The sequence below is a fragment of the Suncus etruscus genome, chromosome 18 (genome assembly GCF_024139225.1).
Source record: "Suncus etruscus isolate mSunEtr1 chromosome 18, mSunEtr1.pri.cur, whole genome shotgun sequence".
Classification (NCBI taxonomy): domain Eukaryota; kingdom Metazoa; phylum Chordata; class Mammalia; order Eulipotyphla; family Soricidae; genus Suncus; species Suncus etruscus.
Genome location: NC_064865.1, coordinates 61,343,545 through 61,369,383, shown reverse-complemented (window position 1 = coordinate 61,369,383; position 25,839 = coordinate 61,343,545). Strand labels below are relative to the sequence as shown.

Here is a 25,839-nt window from a genome sequence, read left to right as displayed (position 1 = left end):
GGGGAAGGGGTGACACTGCTAAAGTTCTATAACCAGACACGGAAGACCCTGTTGGAGGGGACACCCAGAGAGGAACTCTTCCTGATACCTTGAAGAAAGATCTTGAAGTTAGACGAATTAATGTGCCTGTAGTTGGTTTTATGGCAGGGGCTTTGTGGATAGGGACATCCTGTGTTTTTAGTTTTTGCTTCCTAATTGTCCAGCTGTTGCTACACCTATGCAAAAAATTACTCTATCTCTTTTTATTTTATTTTGGTTTTTGGGGTACACCACGGCCAGCGCCCAGGGGTTACTTACTCCTGGCTCTACGCTCAGAAAATTGCTCCTGCAGGTTCGGGGGACCATATGGGATGCCGGATTCGAACCACTGTCCTTCTACATGCAAAGCAAATGCCCCTACGTCTATGCTATCTCCCCGGCCACCCTCTTTATCATCATTTTAATTGTAAACATGAATAATGGCTTCTTTTTTTTTTTTGTATGCTTTTGGGCCATACCCAGTGGTACTCAGGGGTTACTCCTAATTCTGCACTCAGGAATCACTCCTGGCAAGGTCAGGGGACCATATGGAATGCCAACACCAATAGCTGGTCGGCTGTGTGCAAGACAAATGCTTTCCCTGCTGTGCTGTCAACTCCGGTCTTGAAACTACTTTTTTTTTTTTTTCCTGATGGCTGCATAGTATTCCATTGTGTATATGTACCACAGTTTCTACAGCCACTCATCTGTTGAAGGGCATCTTGGTTGTTTCCAGAGTCTGACTATTGTAAATAGCGCTGCAATGAATATAGGAGTAAGGAAGGGATTTTTGTATTGTATTTTTGTGTTCCTTGGGTATATTCCTAGGAGTGGTATAGCTGGATCGTATGGAAGCTCAATTTCCAGTGTGTGAAGGAATCTCCATATCGCTTTCCATAAAGGTTGTACTAGGTGGCATTCCCACCAGCAGTGAAAAAGAGTTCCTTTCTCTCCACATCCCCGCCAGCACTGCTTGTTTTCCTTTTTTGTGATGTGTGCCAATCTCAGTGGCATGAGGTGGTACCTCATAGTAGTTTTGATTTGCATCTCCCTGACGATTAGTGATGTTGAACATCTTTTCATGTGCCTTTTGGCCATTTGCCTTTCTTCTTTTTCAAAGTGTCTGTTCATTTCTTCTCCCCATTTTTTGATGGGGTTAGTTGTTTTTTTCTTGTATAGTTCTGTCAGTACCTTGTAAATTTTGGATATTAGTCCTTTATCTGATGAGTATTGGGTGAATAATTTCTCCCACTCAGTGGGTGGCCTTTGTATTCTGGGCACTATTTCCTTTGAGATGCAGAAGCTTCTCAGCTTAATATAGTCCCATCTCTTTATCTCTGCTTCCACTTGCTTGGAAAGTGCTGTCTCCTCCTTAAAGATGCCTTTAGTCTCAATGTCCTGGAGTGTTTCACCTACATGTTGTTCTATATACCGTATAGTTTCAGTTCTGATATCAAGGTCTTTAATCCATTTGGATTTTACCTTTGTACATGGTGTTAGCTGTGGGTCTGAGTTCGCTTTTGAACTACTTTTTAATTGGCTGTTCAACGAGCTTTTCATCATCATGGAATACAGCAGGAAGGGTGTATGTCTTGTACACACACCCCTGGCATTCATACAAGTCCCTGAGCACCAATAGGAGTGATCCTTGGGAGTAAACATCACCAGTCATGAAACTTTCAGAAAAGACATTTAATATGTAGCTTTAGAGCCATGACATAACACTGTGGGAGGGCATTTGCATTACATCTGGCCAACCTGAGTTCAAACCCCAGCATCCCATAGGGTCCCCCAAGCACCACCAGGAGTGGTTACTGAGCGCAGAACCAGGAGCAAACTTTGAGCATCACTAGGTGCGGTCCAAAAACCGAGAAAAGAAATGAAAAAGCAAGTACACAGGCCCAGGGCCCCTATGGGAGAAGAGGCTGGAGTTCCTTCATTTAGTGGCCCCAGGCTAGTGCTCTGTGCAAAGAAGAGGAAGCCCGGGGGACCCCAAGCCAGCAGCTGCCCAGGTCTAAGAGGAACGTTGGGCCCACCTTGCTGGGCTGCCATGGCCCTTAGCCCAGGCACTGATGGTCCCCACTGTCCTCTCCACTGCTGGATGCCCTCCTTGGGGCTACTGCCCGAAGTACCAGGGGGCCTCGCAGACAATGGGCTCCTCCTGCCAGATGGTCGCCAGCCGCTGTGTCCACGCCTCCACCATCTTGGTCCGCTCCTCTTGGGACGAGGTGTCAGGGGCAAAGCTGACCTGCGGGGCCAGGATTTGGCAGCCGCAGAAGTGCAGGGTTCCATGCTGGCGATGCCAGGACAGGAGGGGACAAGGGAGGTCCAGGTCAGAGATGGGATTCTAGGGAGGTCCAAATCCCAAACAACCGTCCATGGCACAGAGCTCGGAGGCTGCCACCATGACGAACCAGGGAGTCTGACTCAGGAGTTATTTCAGGTTGGGCCCCAGCAGGCATAGGATTGGGGTAGCTGAGGCTTCTGGCTCCTCCCCTGGCTATTGACCTCTAACCTCAGACCTCTGATTTCTGACATCTGACCTTTGCCTGTCATGGCTGCTCACCTGTGCATGTTCAGGCTGACTGGGTGGGTCTTCTGGGTGTGCATGCCACTGTGGGGAGTGCTCAGGTGTGTGCTGGCACCGACCACAGACCCAAAGCAGTGTTTATGGGAGTCACTGAGCCCGGCAGTGACAAGAAAGCATCGAGGAACACATGGAGATGTAGGCAAGGTGTCAAATAATTCCCCAAAGAAGCCTTCAAGGAGAGCTTGGGCCGAATCCGGCACTACTCTGGGCTGACTTCTGCCTCTGTGCTCAGGGATCATTCAGGGGACCATACGAGGTGTCGGGGATGGAATTAGGACAGCTGTGTGCAAGGCAAACATCTTCTCCCTGTGCTAATGCTCTGACTGATGACAAATTACTACAAGTAGTTGTGTGGTCTGTATGTCTGAGAGTGTTTGTGAGAGGGTGTGGTTGTGTGTGTGTGTGTGTGTGATTATGTGTGATTATGAGTTTATAGGGCTGTAGTTAATGCTGTTGGGGGTTTGTCTATGCAGTGCAGGGTGGTGCTCAGGGAGCTGTAAGATGCAGGGATTGAACCTCAGGGCCTTGAGCTGCAGTCCTGCTCACTGACCACCAGCGCCCCTCATTCTCTGCTTCTCCATTTTCTGTTTTTCTGGGTTCTGAGCTACACCCAGGCTTTGCTCTCAAGCTCCTCCCAGTTTGTCACTCGGGGGTCCCTCCTGGGGTGTGTGGGAACAGTGCATTGGACTCGGGTGTGCTGCAGGCAACCCTGCGTTCTAGCCACTACACTTCCCTTCCCTGCACCTGCCCAAAAGGTACTACACCTTCCCAGACACCCCTCTAGGATGGCAGCAAGAGAAGCATCTAGCTGACATTTCGGCCTGTGGGGACTCTGCCCTGCCCACCCTGCACTGACTGTTCTCTTTGGGCAACCCACGAGTCAGGATGGGCACCCTGAGGGCCGACACCCCCAGCAACCATGAGCCCCTGAGAGCCTCCAGATCTGAGCTTCGTGGCCACCTCAACTGGGGCCCAGAATCCACAGGGCACTCCCACCAGCCTGGAGAGTGCCCTCTGCCAGGACTGTTGTGGGTGGCTGTCACCCACCATGAGCTCCCGTGGACTCTGTCCCAGGCCAGCAGCCTGTGGACCCCTTCTGTGCCTCAGCCAGGCTGAGCTTCCCAGACCCGGACCAGGGCCTGGGCCTCCGGCTGGCGTCCCCTAGAGGGCAGTGCAGGGCTACCTGGATGGGCCACAGGAAGCGGCGAATGTCTCCGTTGACGCCCGTGCTGGAGAACATCTCGGCTGTGCCGCCTGTGGTCAGGGACAGGATGGCCCGTTTCCCCTGCAGAGGAGTGGCTGCATTACTCGCTCCAGGGGAGAAAGTGGTGGTGGGGGGAGAACCCCAAATTCTGAGTGTATAGATAGTAGGAGAAATGCGGGTCACAGCCATGGGATAGACTTATGTTGCTGGAATCAGTGACCATGACCACGGCAGCCAGGAGGGCCGGGGGCCGGGTGGGATCATTGGGCTTTGCCTTCTCCTGGGTGTTCCCATGGGCTATCCTGCTATGGGAGCTCGCCGGATGCATATGCAGCAGGGGCTTCCTGGGCCTTCGCTGGGAAACAGGGAGCCTGGCAGGTAATCTTTGAGATGCCCCTGACTCTCCCAGGGTCCCCTTCCAGGCCACGTACCTTGAGGAGGCCGTCGTCAAAGAACCCGGGGAAGTCGAAGGCGAAGCCCTGGCAGAAAATTCTGTCCATCCAGCCCTTCATGATCGCCGGCATGCTGTACCAGTACATGGGGAACTGCGGGCCGCACACGGAGCACACACACACTCAGACACACAGACATACTTGGACACACACTCAGAAACAGACACACACAAAAAGAGATATATGGAGACACATACAGCCACATTCACAAACACTCAGACACACAGAGACAGCCAGACACAGAGACACACCCAAAGACACAGAAACAGAGCTACATGGAAACACACACACACTCACACACACACTCAGAAACACAGGTACACACACACTCAGAAATAGCACGCACAGAAACAGACACACAGAGACACAAGCAGACACTCACACACACCTAGAAACAGAAATCTATACAGACACATGCAGATGCACACACTCAGAAACACAAACACACACACACACACAGAAACATCGGCACACACTGAGAAACAGATACACACTTAGAAATAAAGACACACGGAGACACTCAGAAGCATAGACACACACTCACACACACACAGGCACAGGCTGAAAAAGAAACACACACTCAGAAACAGACACAGTTACATGGAGACAGACAGAGACAGACACACAGACACACACAAACAGCCCCACATGTGCTCATAGACACTGCCTGTCTATCCTTGGTGGGTCTTGGACCCGGCTCTGAACTCGGGTGGTGGTGGGCGGCTCCAACCCTCCTTTCCATCTTCCCTTTTCTAGCGGTGCAGTGAGGACCGGGGGTCAAGCTAGGGGCAGCACCCATGGTGACAGCCTGGAAGCAGGTCCCAGTGGGCAGGAGGCACTGGGCATAGGGTACTGGGCATTGGGCAGCGCTGGTTCTAGGGTGAGGCAGAGCTTGGGCCCAGAAGTTCTTTCTGGGGAGCCCTATCTGGATGTGGGGGACCCAGTGAGACAGGGACACAGGCCTGGGCCACCCTGACATGGCAGTTTTCCTGGCACCCAAGTCATGTCTAGATGGGGTCCCTGGCCCAGTCGTGGCCCCGGCAGCACCGACCTGGAAGAGGAGCAGATCAGCCTCGCACACCTTCTGCTGCTCGGCGACGATGTCACAACTCAGCCGCCCGTCCTTGTAGGCATGGTGTGCTGCTACTCCGTAGTTGAAATGCTCGGGGTCACAGAGGGCGCCTAGGAGGGGAGAGCCCCGAATTCCAGCTCTCAGGGGGTCCCAGCACCAGACAGTTCCACCACATACTGTCCTTTGGACACCCCTGAGTGAGTGCCATGTGTGGGGTTGGGTGATGCACGGGGAACGGGGTGTCTATTCCCCGTTAGGAGGTCTGGGTGTTGGCAAGAACGGGGCCAGTTTCATCTCAGCTGTGCAGAGACACAGGGCCTCTGTAGCAAGTGCCCCAACTCTGTGGGAGGAGAAACTGTGTCCACCAGGCCTCATGGTATGTGGCCAGAAAAGAGTGGGTGAGCCTGGACCTGTCTCTGGAGGGACAGGACAGCAGGTCACCTGAGCCTGCCTGGAGTAAGCTCCGAGCACAGAGCCGAGGCTGAGCCCTGAGCAGAGCCAGAAGTGAGCCCCAAATACTACTGGTTGTGGCCTTTTATCCCTCTCCAAAATTAGGTAAACCATGTATTTCGCAATTCATACTCCACACTACAAACTCACTTATGATACAACAGGAGCTCTTGAAAATCAATACGAATGGAGCCAAGGGGCCAGAGAGATGGCATAGAGGTAGAGCATTTGCCTTGCATACAGAAGGACAGTGGTTCAAATCCCGGCATCCCATATGGTCCTCCGAGCCTGCCAGGAGTGATTTCTCAGCAGAGAGCCAGGAGTAACCCCTGAGCACTACCAGGTGTGACCCAAAAACCAACCCCCACAAAAAAAGAATGGAGCCAGATCAACAACACCACAGGGAAGGCGTGTGTGTGTGTGTGTGTGTGAGAGAGAGAGAGAGAGAGAGAGTGAGAGAGAGAGAGAGAGTGAGGGGGAGAGAGAGAGAGAGAGAGAGAGAGAGAGAGAGAGAGAGAGAGAGAGAGAGAGAGAGAGAGAGAGAGAGAGGGTGTGTCCGTTGGTGACAGGCACATCCATGGAGAATGATTAGGTGCAGGTAATGACATGAAAAATGCACCTTTGCTCTGCTAAGTGCTTGGGTCCTGAACTGATTTGGCCTAGAGGCACAGCAGCCTGGGTTTGGCAGAGCTAATGGGGAAAACCGCCTGATGCCCTTTGTCATATATGGAAGCATTTCTATAAAATCATTATCTCTGCTGGTTGTCCCACTTACGACCTTCCAGATGGGGGCGCTGTTGAGAGCCTAAAAATAGTTTTTTTCAAGCGAGGTGCTTGGGGTCTTTTGGTAGAGTTTACGAGCTGGCTCCAGGTGGTTTTTGGAGCTGGTAGGAGGCTGACAAAGGACACTGCACCCAACCTTCTTACCCCTTTACCCTCCTGTCTGTGTGGATTATTTGCTGTGGATAAATATTACCAGGATCTCCTCCCCCACAAGAATGGGAATCGATTTCTCATTCTGGGAGCTCTTTGAGAATCCATCAATAACCAGGATCAAGGAGCAAATTTGACACAGCAGCCCTTCAGCAACTTTTTCCATGGGACCCCTGTGAAACTGGGCTTAGAAATTACTCTGGGCTGGGCAGCCTCGAGAGACCCTATGGGACAATGCCAGGGATTGAACTCAGGTGGGCCACATGCAAGACAGATGCCCTATTCACTGTGCAATTGTTCTGGCCCCTCTTTCTCTCTTCCTTTTCTTTTTTGGGTTTTGGGGCCACACCTGGCAGTGCTCAGAGATTAACACTCCCGGCAGACTATTGCAAGGCAAATGGCTTCCCCTCATGCTATAGCTCTGATTGCATAGAAGGTCATAGAGTGACATGGGGACACTGAGTAAAGGCGGCTTCGGGTCACCTGGGAGCAGAGCCTCAGCCAAGGTGCTTTCTGTTTCCCTCCCAAAGTGTGTTTAAGGACTGATGCCTATGTGTACCACCGGTGGCTCACGCTTCAAAGTGGATTTATGAACACTCGCTGCAGCTCAAGTGACAGGGCCTTGAAGGCAAAGTCAAGGACGTTCCTGCGGCCCAGACCCACCGGCTATGTCCTTCCTTGTGGTCCGAGGCTCGAAGTTGGCTGCATACAAGTCGGTGACAGTGACCACGCAGCCCTGCTTGCTCAGCTCGTCCACAGCCACGTTCTTCAGAGCCGCATTGAAAGACCCGGGTTCTGGGTGCGCGTAGATGATGAGTACTTTCTTACCTGGAGGAAGAGGAGGAGGCACAAAGGGCAGTTTTGTTTATTTGGGGTCTACACCCGTCGATGCTCAGGGCTTATTCCTGGCTCTGCACTCAGGTATCACTCCTGGGCTTGGGGGACCCTATGGGATGCTGGAGATGAATCCCGTGTTTAATCAGACGTGTCCTATCTGCTGTGCTCTTGCTTTGGCCCCTCAGATGTGTGTATATGTATATGCATACATATATTAATATCTCAATCCATTCAAGTACTAGTGGCAATTTCCTTGGGCACTATAATTGGTCCCTTGCATTCAATCACCTGCCATGTTCTAGGAGCTTCCTGTCTGGGTGCTGCCAGAAGAGGTCAGTGCTGGACCCTGGCAGAGAAGGACTTGTTGGGGCGACCTTCAGGCCCTAGGGATGGTCTTCAGGGACCCAGAGAATCTGGAAGAGAAACAGACACTCAAGAGTCAATTGCTCGGGCCGGGAAGGTGGCGCTAGAGGTAAGGTGTCTGCCTTGCAAGTGCTAGCGTAGGACGGACCGCGGTTCGATCCCCTGGTGTCCCATATGGTCCCCCAAGCCAGGGGCGATTTCTGAGCGCATAGCCAGGAGTAACCCCTGAGCGTCAAATGGGTGTGGCCCAAAAACCCAAAAAAAAAAAAAAAAAAAGAGTCAATTGCTAGAACAAAGGCCACTTTTCATTTGCTTGGTGTCTGTGTTGACCCAGAGATTACTTGTGGTTCTGTGCTCAGGATCAGGCCAGTTTGCTAGGGATGGAACCAGGATCAGTCACATACAAGGAAAGCACTTTAACATCTGTTCTAGCTCTCCTGGCCAGGAAAAACCAATTATAAGAAAGGTAGAGGCTGGAGCAATAGCACAGTGAGGAGAGTGTTTGCCTTGTACTCAGCTGACTCAGGTTCAATCCCCAGCATCCCATAGGATCCGTGAGCACTGCCAGACATTGCAAAGAAACTAGAGACTTTCTGGGACAATCAAGTCCCAACTTTGACCAGAATAATGTAATTCAGAGCCTGACTCGGGCCAGCTGCGGTGGGACCTAGTAGGAAGGTCCAGGCACTTTCTGAGCAGACCGTTGAGGGAAATGCCATTGAGGTCCTGCCCCAAAAGTTCCAATATTGAACTCCCCCTGCAACAGCCCAGCCTTGAGCACTGGGCCAGGCATGGTCCCTGAGCACCAACAGAACAGAAGCAAGAGTCGTAGAATGTGAAAGAGTGGTATGTCCTGGTGATTAGGGACAGTGACAGCAGGGAAGCTTTTCCTTGTACACTTGTCCTGCTAAAGTGTGGCCAGGCTGGTTTCTCTGAGAGTGAATGATGAGGGGCCCAGCCATTTGGGGATGGGGACAGAGGTGCCAAGAGCCTGGAGAACAGCGGTGCAGAGAAAGGACAGATAATCTGATTAGAGTGTTTGAACATCAAGGAAGTGAGTTCACTAAAACGTGGCTAAAAGAAATTAGGTGGCAGCATTCCAGAACCGGACCAGAACCCCTGGGCACTGGGGAGGCAAAGGGAGGCCCCCACCTGATTTATGCATTTGTTTCTGACCTGGTTATCACCCCAAAAGGCCATGCACTGAAGAGTTCACAAAAAAGATGAGGGCTTTGCTTTGTTATGGATCCACAGCTGGTGATGCTAAGGGGTTACTCCTGGCTCTGCTCTCAGGGGTCACTCCTGGTGGGTCTTTGGGTGGTACCCAATGGGATGCCGGGAATCAAACCTGGGTTGACTGCCTGTAAGGCCAGTTCCCTTTCACTACCGCTCTGGCCTCCATGTCTCTCTGGGAAACATTTTTCCTCCAACACAATGCTCAGCCCTAACCATGATGAAGAAATACATTTGCATGAAGTTCTAGACAGTTTCTCACCAACCTTTGCCCTCAGGTCAGGGTGTCAGAACTCGGTCAGACTTGCTCCTTGGCTAAGTTCTCGTTCTGACTTGGCTGTTTCCAATCTGCTTTGTCAGCCAGCACCTACGTGGGATCACTCAGGGTTCTTGCCTCTAGTCTCCCACATGTGACTCTAATTTCCCTGTTTCAGTAGATCAGAGGAGTCATCGAGAATTGGGGGTTGGGTGTCTCCAGGATCAAGGGTTTTAGTTCTTCCTAGTGAAAAGTCACCTGGAAACTGGATGCAGGAACAGATCTAGTCAGTTTGAAGTGTCACCATTGACCCCATTCTTGGGACTGCCAGGCTGCAGGACTCAGTTTCCCTGGGGTTTGGTTTGGCAGAATTATTTTTTTTAATGTCTAGAGTCGGGTTCATCCCTCTGCATCCCCAGGCCTCACCATTCCCTATCGCCTCTCTTAGCCCAGTTCACACAGCTGAAATGAAAAAAATCCTGGGCAGTTTATTTCAAAGATCTAATCAGCTTCATTCCATGAAATGAGTTGGAAGGTGCTGCAAAGAACTGAAGGGAAGGTTTCTGTAGGCAGAGGGAAAGATAAGGGAAGGGGAATTATTATTATTATTATTAACCATTACTATTATTATTATTTTGACTGGCTTTTATTTATTTATTTATTTTGGTGGGGATCACACCAGTGGCTCAGGGGTTACTTCTGGCTCTGCGCTCAGAAATTGCTCCTGGCAGGCACGGGGAGACCATATGGGATGCCAGGATTTGAACCACCATCCGTCCTGGATCGGCTGCGTGCAAGGCAGACGCCCTACTGCTGTGCTATCTTTCCAGCCCCCTGGAAATTATTATTTTATTATTATTTTCCCTGGCTTTTATTCTTGGGTTTTGGGGCTCTCACTTGGCAGTGCTGGTTGGCTTCTCCCAGCTTACGGGTCACCAGGTGGTTCTGGGAAAACCATGCAGTGCCAAATCTAACCTAGGTCTTGCATGTAACATACTTAAAGTCATCTCTCCTCAAGCTTGTGGGACCTTCTGCTGCAGAATAGGAAAATCTACTGTTGGGGGGCTAATCCACCCCAACAAATGTTGGGGCTAAGCAACGCTCAGGTAAAAGGGTCAGAGGTAGGGTTATCCAACATTTAATGAGTCTGAAGGCCTTCAGAGAGAGACACACCCACATACGCAGAGCCAAAGAGAGCCAACAACACACAACCCAGCCAAGCACAGCAGCAGTAATTGCAGCAGCAGCAGGAGCTCGGCTAAGCAGGCAGGCAGGAGGCAGGTTCTCTCTGGGATGATTTGCTGCAGCTTCAGGCTGGCAGGGAGGCAGGGACTGAAGTCTGCCTGGTCCCCCCTGGCCAGCAGGAGCCCTCAGACTAAAAGGCAGGCTCAGGGTCTCTTTAGAAACCCCCCTCCCCAACCTCCCACATATATAACTTTGGTTCAACTATCCCAAAGTGGTAGTTCATAGTTAGGAAAATCTGTTAACTGACAAACTTCAGTTAAAGGGAAAGAGAGGCGTATGGCAGAGGGTCCTGAGGTGAACCCCTCCATTTCCTCCTTTTTTCTTTCTTTTAAGAAGATCCTTGAGTGGCAGAGGAATAATAACAGTATTGTCCACCAAGGAACTGTACATTGGTGTAGGTAGGGCTTTATCTCCAAGGAATTCCCTTGGATTAGTTCCAGCTAAGTCCGATCTGGAAGATGGACCCAATAAGCTGTCAGTGGGAGCAGTCAGGGAGACGATGGACGGTCTTCTGCAGGGTGGTTGCAGGCGGCATTTCACTTATTCCTATAGTGCAAATCGGAAATCTCCAGGGCCAAGAGGGGAAGTGAAAGGGGAAAGGAGAGAAAATTTTACTTAGAAACAAAATAACAACATATTAAGCTACTAAAACCTTCACAAAAAAGCTAACCCTATACTTATTTTCCTCAAGAAGTGAAAACTCTGATCTTTCAGGTCCTGGGCTGATGAAATTATTTCTCTAGTTTCAGAGTTTCCACTTTTTGTTTCCATTTTTGACAAAATTTGGTTCCTTTCTCTCTCTCTCTCTCTCTCTCTCTCTCTCTCTCTTTCTTTATCTCTCTTTTCCTTCCTTTCTTTCTTTCTTTCTTTCTTTCTTTCTTTCTTTCTTTCTTTCTTTCTTTCTTTCTTTCTTTCTTTCTTTCTTTCTTCCTTCCTTCCTTCCTTCCTTCCTTCCTTCCTTCCTTCCTTCCTTCCTTCTTTCTTTCTTTCTTTTCTTTCTTTCTTTCCTTACTCTCTCTCTCTCTCTCCCTCCCTCCCTCCCTCCCTTCCTTCCTTTTTTCCTTCCTTCTTCCTTCCTTCCTTCCTTGTTTTTATTTGGGGGATCACATCCAATAGTGCTTATGCTCAGAAATAGCTCCTGACAGGCTCAGGAGACTATATGGGATGCTGGAATTTTTTTTTTTTTTTTTTTGGTTTTGGGCCATACCCGGCAGTGCTCAGGGGTCACTCCTCGCTGTCTGCTCAGAAATAGCTCCTGGCAGGCACAGGGGACCATATGGGACACCGGGATTCGAACCAACCACCTTTGGTCCTGGATTGGCTGCTTGCAAGGCAAACGCCGCTGTGCTATCTCTCCGGGCCCCAGTTCTTCATTCTTAAGTACAAATCCTTAGTACAGCTTGTAAGCAGAGTCATAAAAAAAACTCTCTTGCTCTGGTCAATTGTTGCAGTAACCTTTATTGAAAAGCCTCTTTTCCCTATTGGATTGCAAATGAAGCCATGTTGAAAATCAATTGCCCCATATATGGGGTTCTATTTTTTGGGGGGGGCACACCTGGTGAAGCTCAGGGGTTACACCTGGCTATGTGCTCAGAAATTGCTCCTGGCTTGGGGGACCACATGGGATGCCAGGGATCCTTCCTAGGTTAGTGTGCAAGGCAGACGCCCTACCGCTTGTGCCACCGCTCTGGCCCCATGTGTGGTTCTATTCTTTAAAATATTTTATTTAAACACCAAGGTTCCAGGTTGTTCATGATATAATTTTTTCCACAGACAAATTTGTTCATAATCATGAATTCCAGTCATACAATGTACTTTACAGTGTGCATTTCCGTCCACCACTGTCATCAGTTTCCCTCTCACTCTCACAGATGCCTTCTTCCCTCCCACCCTCCCTTCTCCTGGCTTGGGCAGGCATTTTACTTCCTCTTTTTCTCTCTCTTTTTTATTTTTGATCTAAGGGTAATACCTATAACTATAACATTCCTTAAAAACATAGAGGGACTAGAGACATAGTACAGTGGCCTCCTCAAAAACCAAGTCTTTCAAAGCTGCTGACCTGGTTGGATCACAGGCAGTTCATATGAACCCACAAGCTCCATCAGGAGTGACCTAAAAGTCTCTGGATTTTAAAAGTCTCTCTCTTTCTCACTCTCTATCTTCAACTTTATGCCATTAAAAAGTCTCTCTCTGGGGCTGGAGCAATAGCACAGTGGAAGGACATTTATTTGCCTTGCACACAGCCAAACCGGGACAGACCCGGGTTCGATTCCTGGCATCCCATGTGGTCCCCAGAACCTGCCAGGAGTAATTTCTGAGTGCAGGGCCAGGAGTAACCCCTGAACATTAATGGGTGTGGGACCCCCTCCCAAAATCTCCTATTTTCTTTGGGGGGGGGAACAGAGAGTCTTTGGGCCAGTCTTCCTTTGAGCACAGATGGAGGGTATTTGCCTTGCTTGTGGCAGACCCGTGTTCAATCCTTGGCATCCCACATGGTCCCCGAGCCTGCAGGAATGATTCCTGAGCAAAGAGTCAGGAGTAACCACTAAGTGCTGCTGGGTGTGGCCCCCAAACAAGATAAAATCTCTCTTCTCTCTCTCTTTCCCCTTTTCTTTTCTGTCTTTTCAGCACTCATACAACATACAACTCACCATCTTTGTCTCTGTGTTGAGGTCTTTGCATTCAGGTCCAGGGTTCATGTCCCTGTTCTGGCATCAAAACATTGGGGGCTAATCCATCCCCAATGAATGCTGGTGCTAAGCAATCCCCAGGTAAAAGGGTCAGAGGCAGGGTTACCCAACATTTATGAGTCCACAGACCTTGAGAGAGAGTGAGAGAGAGAGAGAGAGAGAGAGAGAGAGAGAGAGAGAGAGAGGGGAGAGAGAGGAGAGAGAGAGAGAGAGACACACACACACACACACACACACAGAGCAAATGACACACAACCCAGCCAGGCACAGCAACAGTAACAGCAGCAAAGATCTGCTAAGCAGGGAAGCAGGAGGCAGGTTCTCTCTGGACTGATTTGCTGCAGCTTCAGGCTGGCAGGGAGGCAGGTACTGGGGTCTACCCAGGCCCCCAGGCCAGCACCCCCCTCAGACCAACTGCCAGGCTCAGGCAATTCAGTTAGGGGAAGTCTGTTAATTGACAATCTTTAGTTAAGGGGAAAGAGAGGCTTATGGTAGAGGGTCCTGGGGTGAATCCCTATAGTCTATGGGGTAGAATAACTCAAAGGACGCTTTTAGGGATGGAGAAGTACCTCAGTGGCACAGTCTAGAAAATTCTACACCAACCAGTTAGAACCAGGTGTCTGGGAGAAGGGTGTCTGTAAGGATGCTGAATCTGGTTATGTTAAATATTGGGGAGTTGCACCAGTGCCTCTATTTTTGGGCTGATGTTTCTGTTCTTTGATTAGGGGGTGCACCTGGTCAGCTTGGGGGTTACTCCCAGCCCTGTGCTGGGGGGATGGTTCCTCCTAGTGGTGCTGGGGTGGGGCAGCAGAGCCAGAGATGACAGAACCTGGGTTTCAGCAGGCAAAGCGTCCACTCAGCAAGCCAGTGGTTTCGTTTCTCTGACTCCAGTTTTTGTTTCTTTACTTGCCTCACCAGCCTGGCACAGGACCTTGAGTTTTGCAACTCTCCATGATTGTACAGAATTCGAGAAGCTGACGGACAAGAAGAGAGGGATCCCCTAAAGACTCCTCATTTTGCTCTTTGTGGCCTCTCTCTCTCTCTCTCTCTCTCTCTCTCTCTCTCTCTCTCTCTCTCTCTCTCTCTCTCTCTCTCTCTCTCTCTCAGCTCCCCACTCCTGCCACATGCAGAAACCTGCTGTTATTAAAGTTGGCACCGTGTCAGTCTGTCTCTGGGTGGAAAGGGGGTGCACACGGCTACAGAACTGCGGGGGGGGGGTGCCTGGCAGGCACCTTAACCAGCATCCAAGAGCGAGAGGACACTTTGGCTTTATTTCCTAGGAAGAGCATCTGTCACACACACTGGGTGTGTCACTCTGACCTATGTTGAATTAATGCAACAACCTATACACCCCACACCCCTATGTGGCCCTGTGGCCCACCTTCCCCCCCTGGGACAAACAGCTTGGTGGGCACATGCTCCCTTGCCTCCAGAGATCAGGGGCTCAAGAAGCTGGTCCCTGCAGGCGGAGCCAGGCTGCCATAGTAGCCTGGGTCAAAGCACTGTAGGCCAGAGCAGCCCTGGTGCCCACCTGCCACCAACCCAGGCTGCCCTTGACAAGCCAGACTGTGCCCTCTCTGTGCCCCTGCGGTGATCCTGGGTCCTTGCTCACCTGCCCTCCTGGAACCAGGCTGGCAGAGCCCCAGGAGGCCGTGCAAGGGCCAGGCCGGTGCCAGCCCATCTGCAGTGCTCCCTGGGTGCTCCCAGGCTGTCCCGGGGTGCTGGACGTGGGCACCAGCGGGCACCTCTGCAGTGACCTCCTGACACAGGTTCCCCCCCAAATCTGGGTCCCGGGCGTGGACACTCACCTTGGGCCTGCGGGGACAGGGCCAGGCCGGCTGGGACGTGCGCTGGGACGTGGTCGAGAGCCCGGGAGGCCGCGCAGGGCCGGTGCCTGGTCCGGCGGGCAGGCTGTGCAGTGGACCCAGGCAGCCAGAGCCGGGAGCCCCGCCGAGTCCACGCCCACCCTCCCCGTCCTCCAATCAGCGTGGCCCGTCAGCTTTGGCCACGCCCTCAAGTACACGCCCCGTTCAGCGCCACGCTCACTTTCCCGTCTGCCAATCAGCGGGTCCCATCAGCCTCGGCCACGCCCCCAACGGCGCCTCGCCCACTTTCAGCCCGAGTCTTCCCTTTGCCCTTTCTAGAACCCCGCGGAGGCCACGCCCATTCTGCCTTTCCTCCAATCCGCGGGGCTCATCTGCATAAGACACGCCCACCACCTCTAAGAGCGTCCCGCGCGCTTTCAGGTCCAGCCTTTCCTAGCGCCTTCCTTCCTGAAGCCCCGCGGCGGCCACGCCTTCCGGCCCGTTGTCCAATCCGCCGGGCGCGTCTGCCTCGGCCCCGCCCAGGAGGCCACCCGCCCTTTCCCGGATGCCCGCGTTGGCCACGCCCCTTTGCATCGTCCTCCAATCCGCAGCGCGAGTTTGCCGAGGCCACGCCCACGTACTCGCCCCGGGCGCCAATCTCCGCGTCGTCCCGCCCCCTTCAGTGGCTGCTTCCGGCTCCCAGGGCTCAGACTCCAGCTCGTTCCTCCACACAGCGCCCCGCCCACTTATGTATATGAGGCTTCTGATGCCACGCCCCTGCGTCCTTCCCCTGAGGCATGCCCCGCCCATTCACGCACGTCACGTCTTGGCTGCCACGCCCCATGCGGCGCCACGCCCACTTATGCATATGAGGCCTCTGCTGCCACGCCCCTGGTCCCTGCGCCTTGAACCCTCTGTCTTGTGCCCTGCGCCAGGTGTCCCCAGTGTCATTGCAGTTTAAGTCAGGCCCAGGCAACTCCTCGAGGCAGGCAGGGCGAGGCAGGAGGGAAACTGAGGACATCAGGTGATGGGACATGTCTCCCTCCAAAGGGAAATGTGTTGTACGGTGAATGACAAACTCAGTCATGACCCACTTTGCCACAGTATCTCATGATGATGATATTAAAAATTATTTGACAGAATTCTAGGCTGGAGAGAAAGCATGGAGGCAAGGCATTCGCCTTGCATGCAGAAGGTGCATCCAGAAGGATGGTGGTTTGAATTCCGGTATCCTGTATGGTCCCCCAAGTCTGCCAGTTCTGAGTGCAGAGCCAGGAGGAACCCCTGAGAGCAAAACAGGTGTGACCCAAAATCAAAACCAAAACCAAAAAAAGTATTTAACAAAATTCTAAATACCAAAAAAGCAAACCAAAGATTTCCCGAGGACTCCTCAAACCCTGTTGGTGGCACAGAAAGCAGGCCTGATAGGCACAGACTCTGTGGCATTGGAGGTCGCCTTCTGCCCAAGAGGGTCCCCTGCAGGGCCCGGAGCTGATGCAGTCAGAACTTAAGGGGGAAGGGTGTGTGGGTTCTGGGGCGCCAGGAAACAGAAGGTTCTAGAACCAGTAGCTGTGTTTGTTTGGAGGCTCCATGCTCTGTGCTCAAGGATCACTCCTGCCTCCGTTAGTAGGGGTCACTTTTGGCTAGGACTGCTGGGGGGACCCAAAAGGGGCTGGTTGCATGTAACTGCCTTAATTCCTGTCATGTTTCTCTGGGCCCTAGAAGCAATTGGATGCCCTCTCTGACTTGTTGGCAAAAAAGGGGAATAATATAAGAAACTGACGCCTGAGCAATAGCACAGAGGAGAGGGCGTTTGTCTTGCACTCAGTCTTTCTGAGTTCAGTTCCCTAAGTCTGGGCAGGAGTGATTCCTGAGCAGAGCTAGGAATAACCCCTGAGCTCTGCCTGCTGTGACCCTAAACAACAACAACAACAACAACTACTACTACTATTACTGCTGCTGCCGCCACCACCACCACCAACAGCCTAATTGTCCACCCTGGGAAACCACACCAATCCAAGCAGCAGGTGCAGGGAGGCCGGTGGCTTTGGCCCTACATGAGGACGCCACCACTGGGTGGCCTCTGCAGTCACGGCCATGGTGGGGAAGGTGCCGCCCAGCTGGGTACGGAAACTGGGTTCCAACTGGCCCAGTTGCAGAGCAGCACAAGGGAGAAGACTTCTTAGGACAGGCGTGCGCTGCTGTGTCTTGAGTTCTAGGGGAGGGCCCGACCCGATTTGACTCCCAGGGTCGTCTGCTCGGGGCCCTGGGCCCCTGGTTGTGGTCCTAAAGGCCACCTTGGTGGGAGTCACTGGGGTGGACACCCACTGGGCACCCATCCTCCAGACCCCTGGGCATTGCTCTGGAGCCTCACCCAAACAATCAACCAACCAATCCAGTGATCATGAGGTAGTGTTAGAGTCAGCAGTGACCATCTGGAGGTCCCCAATCTCAGTTTTAACTGTGTACTTTAACAATTATTTTATTTAGGGGGCTGAGGTGATAGCACAGAGGTAGGTAGGGCGTTTGCCTTGCACGAGGCTTTCCAGGATGAATACTGGTTCGATCCCCAATGTCCCATATGGTCTCTCGAGCCAGGAGCGATTTCTGAGCCCATAGCCAGGGGTAATCCCTGAGCGTCACCGGATGTGGCCTCAAAACCAAAAAAATATTTTTTTCATTTAAATTTTTTATTTTTTTGTTTTATTTTGGGCCACAAGGAGGCGCTCAGGGATTACTCTTGGCTCTGCATTTATGAATCACTCCTTGCAGGCTCTGGGGACCACATGGAAAACCAGAGATTGAGCCCAGATCTGTCCTGATTCAGCTGCTTGCAAGGCATCGCCCTACTGCTGTGCTATCGCTCCGGCCCTATATATTCATTATACATTCTATATAGTTTGAGATACTCATGTTGGCATCTCCACCAGTACATTTCTCATAGAGGACTGCACTGCTTCACTGGGTTTTGGGGTTCCCACCTGTGGTCAGGACTTACTCTGTGCTCAGGCATCACTCCTGGCAGGGCTGTGATGGGGTCTATGTGTAATGCTGAGGATGGAATTCAGGTCAGCCACATGGAAGGGGAGGGGCCTGCCTGCTGTGCTATACCAATCAGTGTCCCCCATTTGGACACATTGTGTTTTAATTTACATTATCTCTAATTCTTCCTCCTTCTCTTTCTCCTCCTCCTCCTCCTCCCCATCTCTGTCTGTCTCATGAACCCAGGGCTTTGTCCATGAAAGGCCTCTCAGCCTCACCTGCAGCCTAATCTCTCTCTCTCTTTCACTCTCTTCCCCCCTCCCTCTCTCCCTCTCCTTCCCTCTCTCCCTCTCTCTCTCTCTCTCTCTCTCTCTCTCTCTCTCTCTCTCTCTCTCTCTCTCTCTCTCTCTCTCTCTCTCTCATCTTCAGTGAAGTCTGCAGCCCCAGGATCCCGCTCAGCATTGTGGATTGGACTGCAGTGGAATTGCCAACTGTTCAACCACCTTCCGTGCTGACCCTCTGCTAAGAACCATCTTCCAGGCTACAGTTCAGACTTTCCTACCTCTCTTTAATGCAGAGAACGATAAAGCCTTTTGGACCAGCCAGCCACCTTGTTCAGTAGACCCTGATTTTGTTGGCACCCTCTCCCCCATGCTAATTAATGCTCTGACTGATGAGAGTACTACAAGTAATTGTGTGTGCTTTGAGTGTCTGAGAGTATATGTGAGTGGGTATGGTTGGTGTGTGAGTGTGTGGTGTGGGTGTGTGCGTATAGGGCTGTAGTTAGTGCTAGTGTGTGACTCTTCAGAGGGCTGTAGTTAATGCTGCCAATGGGTCTATGCATTGCAGGGTGCCCATGGAGCTGTAAGATGAAGGCACTGAACTTGGGGCCTCGAGCCCCTGGGATACCCAGACCTGAGCTTCGTGGACATCTCACCCAGCACCCAGAATCTACAGGGCACTTCTTCTAGCCTGGACCAAAATGGAGCCTGCCACATGTTGGGTCTCCATGGCACATGTAATGCTCCCCAAGGACTCTACCCACAGCACCCTGTGGACCCCCTTCGTTGCCTCAGCAGGGCCCAACTTCCCGGGCCTGGATCAGGGGCTGGGCCTTGGGCTGGCGTCCACTAGTGACAGTGCAGGGCTACCTGGATGGGCCACAGGAAGCGGCGAATGTCCCCATTGATGCCGGTGTTGGAGTACATCTCGGCTGTGCCGCCCGTGGTCAGGGACAGGATTGCCCTTTTCTCCTATAAAGAAATAGCTATGTCACTGGCTCCAGGAGAGCTAGAGGGGGGACCTCAAATTCTGGGTATATGGCCAGGAGGGGAAATGATGGATGGATACAGCCACGGGTGGCTCACTGTTGCTGGAGCCAGTGACCATGACAACAGCAGCCAGGGAGGGACAGCCCAGAGGTATTTTGTGGTCTCTGCCCTCCCACAGGTGCTCTTGTGGGTACTCCTGTGGAATTTTCCTCCCTTGGTGTAAAAAGACACCCAGCTGTGGCTAGAGCCATAGCACAGCAGTAGGGCTTTTGCCTTGCACACACTGACCTAGGACAGACCACAGTTTGATACCCTGGCGTCTCATATGGTTCCCCAAGCCAGGAGCAATTTCTGAGTGCATAGCCAGGAGTGATGCCCTGTGCATCACTGGGCATGGCCCAAACACCAAATATATATATACACACATATATATATGTATATATATATACACACACATATATATGTATATATATATAATATGATATGTAAAAGCCCACCTGGAACACTAAATTTTCCCTGCCCTGCTGAATTTTGCACTGGGAGAATAAAGAAAAATCAGTCTGGTGTTGGGGCTCAGAGACCATGACATGAAAAGCAAACGGACTCCATGATTCTTTCCTGACTGGTTTGGTTCGTTCATTTATTTATTTGTTTGTTTATTTATTTATTTATTTTTTGGGTGGGGTCACATATGGCGGCACTCAGGAGTTACTCCTGGCTCTATGCTCAGAAATCACTCCTAGCGGGGCCGGGCGGTGGCGCTGGAGGTAAGGTGCCTGCCTTGCCTGCGCTAGCCTAGGACGGACTGCGGTTCGATCCCCCCGGCGTCCCATATGGTCCCCCAAGAAGCCAGGAGCAACTTCTGAGCGCATAGCCAGGAGTAACCCCTGAGCGTCACAGGGTGTGGCCCAAAAACCAAAAAAAAAAAAAAAAAAAAAAAAAAGAAATCACTCCTAGCAGGCTCGGGAGGCCCTATGGGATGCCGGGATTCGAACCACTGTCCTTCTGCATGCAAGGCAAACACCCTACCTCCATGCTATCTCTCCAGCCCCTGGCTTGGTTTATTAATTCTTTGCGACTACCCTCCCTGCTTCTGACCTGGGGTGGAAATACGCGTGTGGGGTAATTTCACATTGAGGGGATAGATTTTACACTGTGGGTGTTCTCATGGACTGTTCCCTCCTATGAGTCCTCTGGACTCTGCCTTCTCCCGTGTGCTCCCGGGGCTCTCACCTCCCACGGGCACTCCCAGGCTGTGTATACTTCAATAGCTCCATGAACCTCCACTGACCTTCATGGACTCTCACCTTCACAAAATCTCCACAGGCCTCAACGAAACAGGGCGCCTGGCAGGTAATACCATGAGATGCCCCTAATCCTACCAGCCTGCAGGCCACGTACCTTGAGGAGGCCTTCGTCAAAGAACCTGGGCAAGTCGAAGGCAAAGCCTTGGCAGAGCACGAGGTCCATCCAGCCCTTCAGGATCACTGGCACACTGTAGCAGTACATGGGGAACTGCAGGCCGCACATGGGAGCACTCAGAGAAGAGACACGCCCAGATACAAACTCACAAACACACAGAAACATACTCTGACACAAAGACACACGCAGACACAGACACACTCAGAATCAGACACACACAGAGAAACAGAGACATACTCAGAAACAGACACAGAAACGAAGACATACTCAGACACACATTCTGAAACATAGACACACAATCTGAAACAGACACACAGAAACACGGATACACATACTTAGAAACACAGACACACACTCAGAATCAGACACACAAAGAAATAGAGACATACTCAGAAACAGACACACAGATACACACTTTGAAACAGACACACTCTGAAAAAGAAACATGCAGACACACTCTCAGAGACACTGAAACACACTTAGAATAAAACACAGATATACAGAGACATACTCAGAAATGGACACACACAGAAACACAGACATACATACTCAGAAACACAAACACACACTCAGAATCAGACATACACAGAGAAACAGAGACATACTCAGAACAGACGCACAGACACACACAGACACAGACAGACACACACTCGAAAACTACAGGCACACACAGACATTTTACACAGACACAGGCACACAGGGATACACATACAATACTCAGAAACAGACACACACAGGCAGATACATACAGACACACAGAGACATCCCCACGCAGCACATAGACCCTGCCTGCTTGTCCTCGGTAGGCCTTGGACCCATGTCCAGGCCTTTGTATGGGTAGCTGACTCTGAGCCTTCTCTCCATCCTTTCTTTGCTCTGGGGGTGCAGTAAGGACCAGGACCAAGCTGAGGCCAGCACCCACAGTAGCATCTTGGAGACAGCCCCAGTGGGCAGGAGGTACTGGGCATTGGGCAATGGACATTGGGTAGTGCCAGCACACTAGGGTAAGGCAGAGCTTGGGCCCAGAAGCTCTTTCCGGGAAGCCCGGATCCGGGTGTGGGAGGCCCATTGAGACATGGACACGCACACATGTCAGGCCATCTTGACATGGCGGCTTTTTTAGCCCTGTGTCAGGCCAGGATGGGGTCTCTCGCCCGACTTTGGCCCCGGAGCACTGACCTGGAAGAGGAGCAGATCAGCCTCGCGCACCTTCTGCTGCTCGGCGACAATGTCACCACTCAGCCGCCCGTCCTTGTAGGCATGGTGCGCCTCCACGGCATAGTTTAAGTGCTCGGGGTTATAGAAGGGACCTGGGAGGGGAGGGTCCCAATTCCAGTTCTCAGGGGGTCACAGGCAGCAGCCACTCACACCACATCCTGCCTTTCGGACACACTGAGCAGATGCTGTGTGTGGGGTTGGGAGATGTATGGAGAAGGAGAAGGGGTGTCTGTTCCCCATTAGGGGGATCTGGGGCTCAGCAAGAATGGGGCCAGTTTCATCTCAACTGTGCAGAGAGACAGGGCCTTGGTAGCAAGTGCCCCAATTCTGTGGGAGGAGAAATTGCGTCCAGCAGGCCCCATGGTATGTGGCCCCTAAAGAATGGGTGGACTTGGACCTCTCTCTGGAGGGACAGGACAGCAGGTCGTCTGAGCCTGCCAGGAGTGATCCCTGAGCACAGAGCCAAGGCTGATCCCTGAGCAGAGCCAGGAGTGAACCCCAAATCCTACCGGCTGTGGCCTCCCGTCCCTCTCCAAAATTAGGTAAACTATGTATTTTGCAATTCATACTCCACACTGCAAACTAATTTATGATACAATAGGAGCTCTTGAAAATCAGTAAGAATGGAGTGAGAGCGACAGCATAGCAGGGAGGGCATTTGCCTTGCACACGGCCAAACTGGGTTCGATCCTCGGTGTGAGAGTGTGGGTGTATCTGAGTGTGACTGCGTGGGAGTGTTTGTGTGAGTATACACGCATGTGAGAAGTGTTTGTGAGTGCATGTGTGTGTCTGTGAGTGCATTTGTGAGTGTGTGTGTGTGTGTGTGGACTGGTGAAGGGCACATCTACGGAGAATGACTAGATGCAGGCGATGGAATGACAAATGCACCTTTGCTCTGCCCAGTGCTTGGGCCCCGAACCAATCTGGCCTAGAGCACACAGCGACCTGATGGGGAAACTGCCCGACACCCTTCAGCAGCTGCTTCCTCAGGACCCCCATGAAACAAGGTCCCAGCCTGTATGTCCCAAGCACTAGTTTTCTTTTGCTGTTAGTTTTTTGGGCCACAGCCTGCGATGCTTAGAGGTTATCACTCCCAGCAGGCTCATACAAGACAAAAGGCTTTCCCTCATGCTATTGCTGTGGTCCCATTGTGGGTCATTCTTTTTATTTATTTATTTATTTATTTTTTGGTTTTGGGTCACACCCAGCAGCGCTCAGGGGTTACTCCTGGCTCTGCTCAAAAATCATTCCTGGCAGGCTCAGGGGACCATATGGGATGCCAGGATTTGAACTGCCATCCTTCTGCATGCAAGGCAAACACCTTACCTCCATGCTATCTCTCCGGCCCCAATTGTGGGCCATTCTTCCAGTGACCAGGGACACTGAACCAAAAAGGCCTTCGGATTGGGAGCAGAGCCTCAGCCACAGTGCTATGTGTTTCCCTCCCAAAGTATGTTTACGGGCCGGAGAGATAGCATGGAGGTAGGGTGTTTGCCTTGCATGCAGAAGGATGGTGGTTCGAATCCCGGCATACTGTGTGGTCCCTCGAGTCTGCCAGGAACGATTTCTGAGCCTGGAGCCAGGTGGAACCCCTGAGCGCTGCCGGGTGGGACCCAAAAACCAAAAACAAAAAGACAAAAACCAGTGTGTGTTTAAGCGCTGACGCCTGTGTCTGCCACCGGTTGCTCACGCTTCAACATGGCTTCGCTGTAGCTCAGGTGACGGCCATGAAGGAAAAGCCAAAGATGTTCCTGCGGCCTAGAACCACCAGCTATGTCCTTCCTCGTAGTCCTGGGCTCGAAGTTGGCAGCGTACAAGTCGGTGACGGTGACCATGCAGTCCTGCTTGCTCAGCTCATCCACGGCCACGTTCTTGAGGGCCGCGTTGAAAGACCTGGGTTCCTCGTGTGCGTAGACGATGAGCACTTTCTTACCTGGAGGGAGAGGACGGACAAAGGGAAGTTTTGTTTATTTTGGGGGGTCGTCATTCCTGGAGGTGCTCAGGGCTTACTTCTGGCTCTGCACTCAGGAACCACAATTGGTGGACTCGGGGACCCTATGGGATGCTGGAGATCAATCCCATATCAGATCAGATATGTGCAGGGCAAATGTCCCACCTGCTGTGCTATGGGTCTGGCCTCTCAAATGTGTGTGTATACACATGATGTATATTTTAATAGCACAACCCATTTAAGAGCCAGTGGCAATTTCCTTGGACAATATAGGTGGTCCCTGCAGTGGAGAATCACCTGCCATGTTTTAGGAGCTTCCTCTCTGGGTGCTTCTGGAAGAGGCCAGTGCTGGACCCTGGCAGAGAAGGACCTGTTGGGGCGACCTTCAGGCTGTGGGGATGGACTTCAGGGACCCAGAGAATCTGGAAGAGAAACAGACACTCAAGAGTGAACTTGCTAGAACAAAGGCTGCTTTTCATTTGCTTGGTGTCTGTGTCGACCCAGAGATCACTCGTGGTTCTGTGCTCAGGATCAGGGCAGTTTTCTGGGGATGGTACTAGGATCAGACACATATAAAGCAAGTGTCTTAACACCTATGCTAGCCCTCCAGGCCAGGAAAAACTGCTTTTAAAAACGGTAGAGACCAGAGCAACAGCACAGTGAGGAAATAGTTTGCCTTCACCCTACTGCTGTGCCATCTCTCCAGTCCCACTTTTCTGATATTTTATTCCTGCTCATAAATCCAGTAAAATTCAGCAAAACTACATGTATTTAAGTTGAGAAGTGCTTGCTTGCATTTTTGAAATTTTTAAATTATATTTTCCTCTTCTCATTAAATACCAATATCATGCTTAAATGGCAACTCTGGGTGGAACCTAAGCAATATGAAAGCCAGGTTTATTTCTCAACTGATATCTTTTATCTCAAGGTACATGAGAAGGAGATTTCAGAGTTGAAAAAAACATGACATTCAATGAAACCAGTGTTGGCAGAAAACTGCATCATAGTATAATGCATATTGGGGCCAGAGGGACAGATGCTTTCCTTGCATGTGACAAGGCTCTGTTTTGATTCTTGGTAACTTATATTGTTCTCTGTGTACCTCCAGAGTGGCCCCTGAATAAAGAGCTAGGAGGAAGCTCTGAGCACCTCCAAGTATGGTCCCAGGCCAAAAAGTTTACAGCTTATAATACTAGAAATGGAAATGTTTTTCTAAAATGTCTTAGTAATTTTTAAACAAAACTTCTATAAATTGGACTGGGTAGATAATATGAAGGGCAAAGGGTTGAAAGCATGCTCATCATGCTGGAGCCCTCCTAGTCTGCCAAGTACCATAAAGAGTGACCCTAGCAACTATGGCAGAAATACCCCCAAGTACCATCAGGTATGACCCCAAAAGCAAAAATGAAAAACCAAATATGTATACCAATAGGACCCACCTGCTTGGGGCTCAGCCAGGCTAGAAGGAGCCTTGAACCCTGGAGCTGGAGTCCCTCCTGTCATTGCAGTTTAAGTTGATCCAGGCCAATGCGACTGTCCTAGAGGCAGGCAGGGGGAGGACAGGAGGGAAACTGAGGGCATCAGGTGGTGGGACATGTGTCCCTCCAGAGGGAAAGTGTGTTGGACATTGAGTGACAAACTCAGTCATGACCCACGTTGTCACATTCTCTCATGATGATGCGATTACACATTATTTAACAAAATCCTAAAGGCCACAAAACAAACCAACCAAAATTCATCAGGGAGACGCCTCGAACCCTGTTGGTGGCACAGAGGGCAGGCCTGGTGGGCACAGACTCTGGCATGGGATGTGGCCTTCTGCCCAAGGGGGTCCCCTACAGGGTCCG

General features: G+C 51.4%; 2 protein-coding genes across 2 annotated transcripts; both read right to left on the bottom strand.

The window, feature by feature from the left end:
* Positions 1-1,844: 1,844 nt before the first annotated feature.
* LOC125996089 (ribosyldihydronicotinamide dehydrogenase [quinone]-like) lies at positions 1,845-15,243 on the bottom strand. The gene is made up of 7 exons (XM_049765046.1): positions 15,152-15,243; positions 7,845-7,969; positions 7,383-7,547; positions 5,316-5,446; positions 4,244-4,357; positions 3,792-3,893; positions 1,845-2,311 (listed from the first exon to the last, which is right to left on the bottom strand). The coding sequence occupies exons 2-7, from the start codon at positions 7,849-7,851 to the stop codon at positions 2,135-2,137; spliced, it is 696 nt and encodes a 231-aa protein (XP_049621003.1). The 5' UTR covers positions 7,852-7,969; positions 15,152-15,243; the 3' UTR covers positions 1,845-2,134.
* Positions 15,244-23,693: 8,450 nt separating this feature from the next.
* LOC125996149 (ribosyldihydronicotinamide dehydrogenase [quinone]-like) lies at positions 23,694-24,359 on the bottom strand. The gene is made up of 2 exons (XM_049765099.1): positions 24,290-24,359; positions 23,694-23,974 (listed from the first exon to the last, which is right to left on the bottom strand). Exons 1-2 carry the CDS (start codon positions 24,294-24,296, stop codon positions 23,694-23,696), a joined length of 288 nt encoding a protein of 95 aa, XP_049621056.1. The 5' UTR covers positions 24,297-24,359.
* Positions 24,360-25,839: the final 1,480 nt, after the last annotated feature.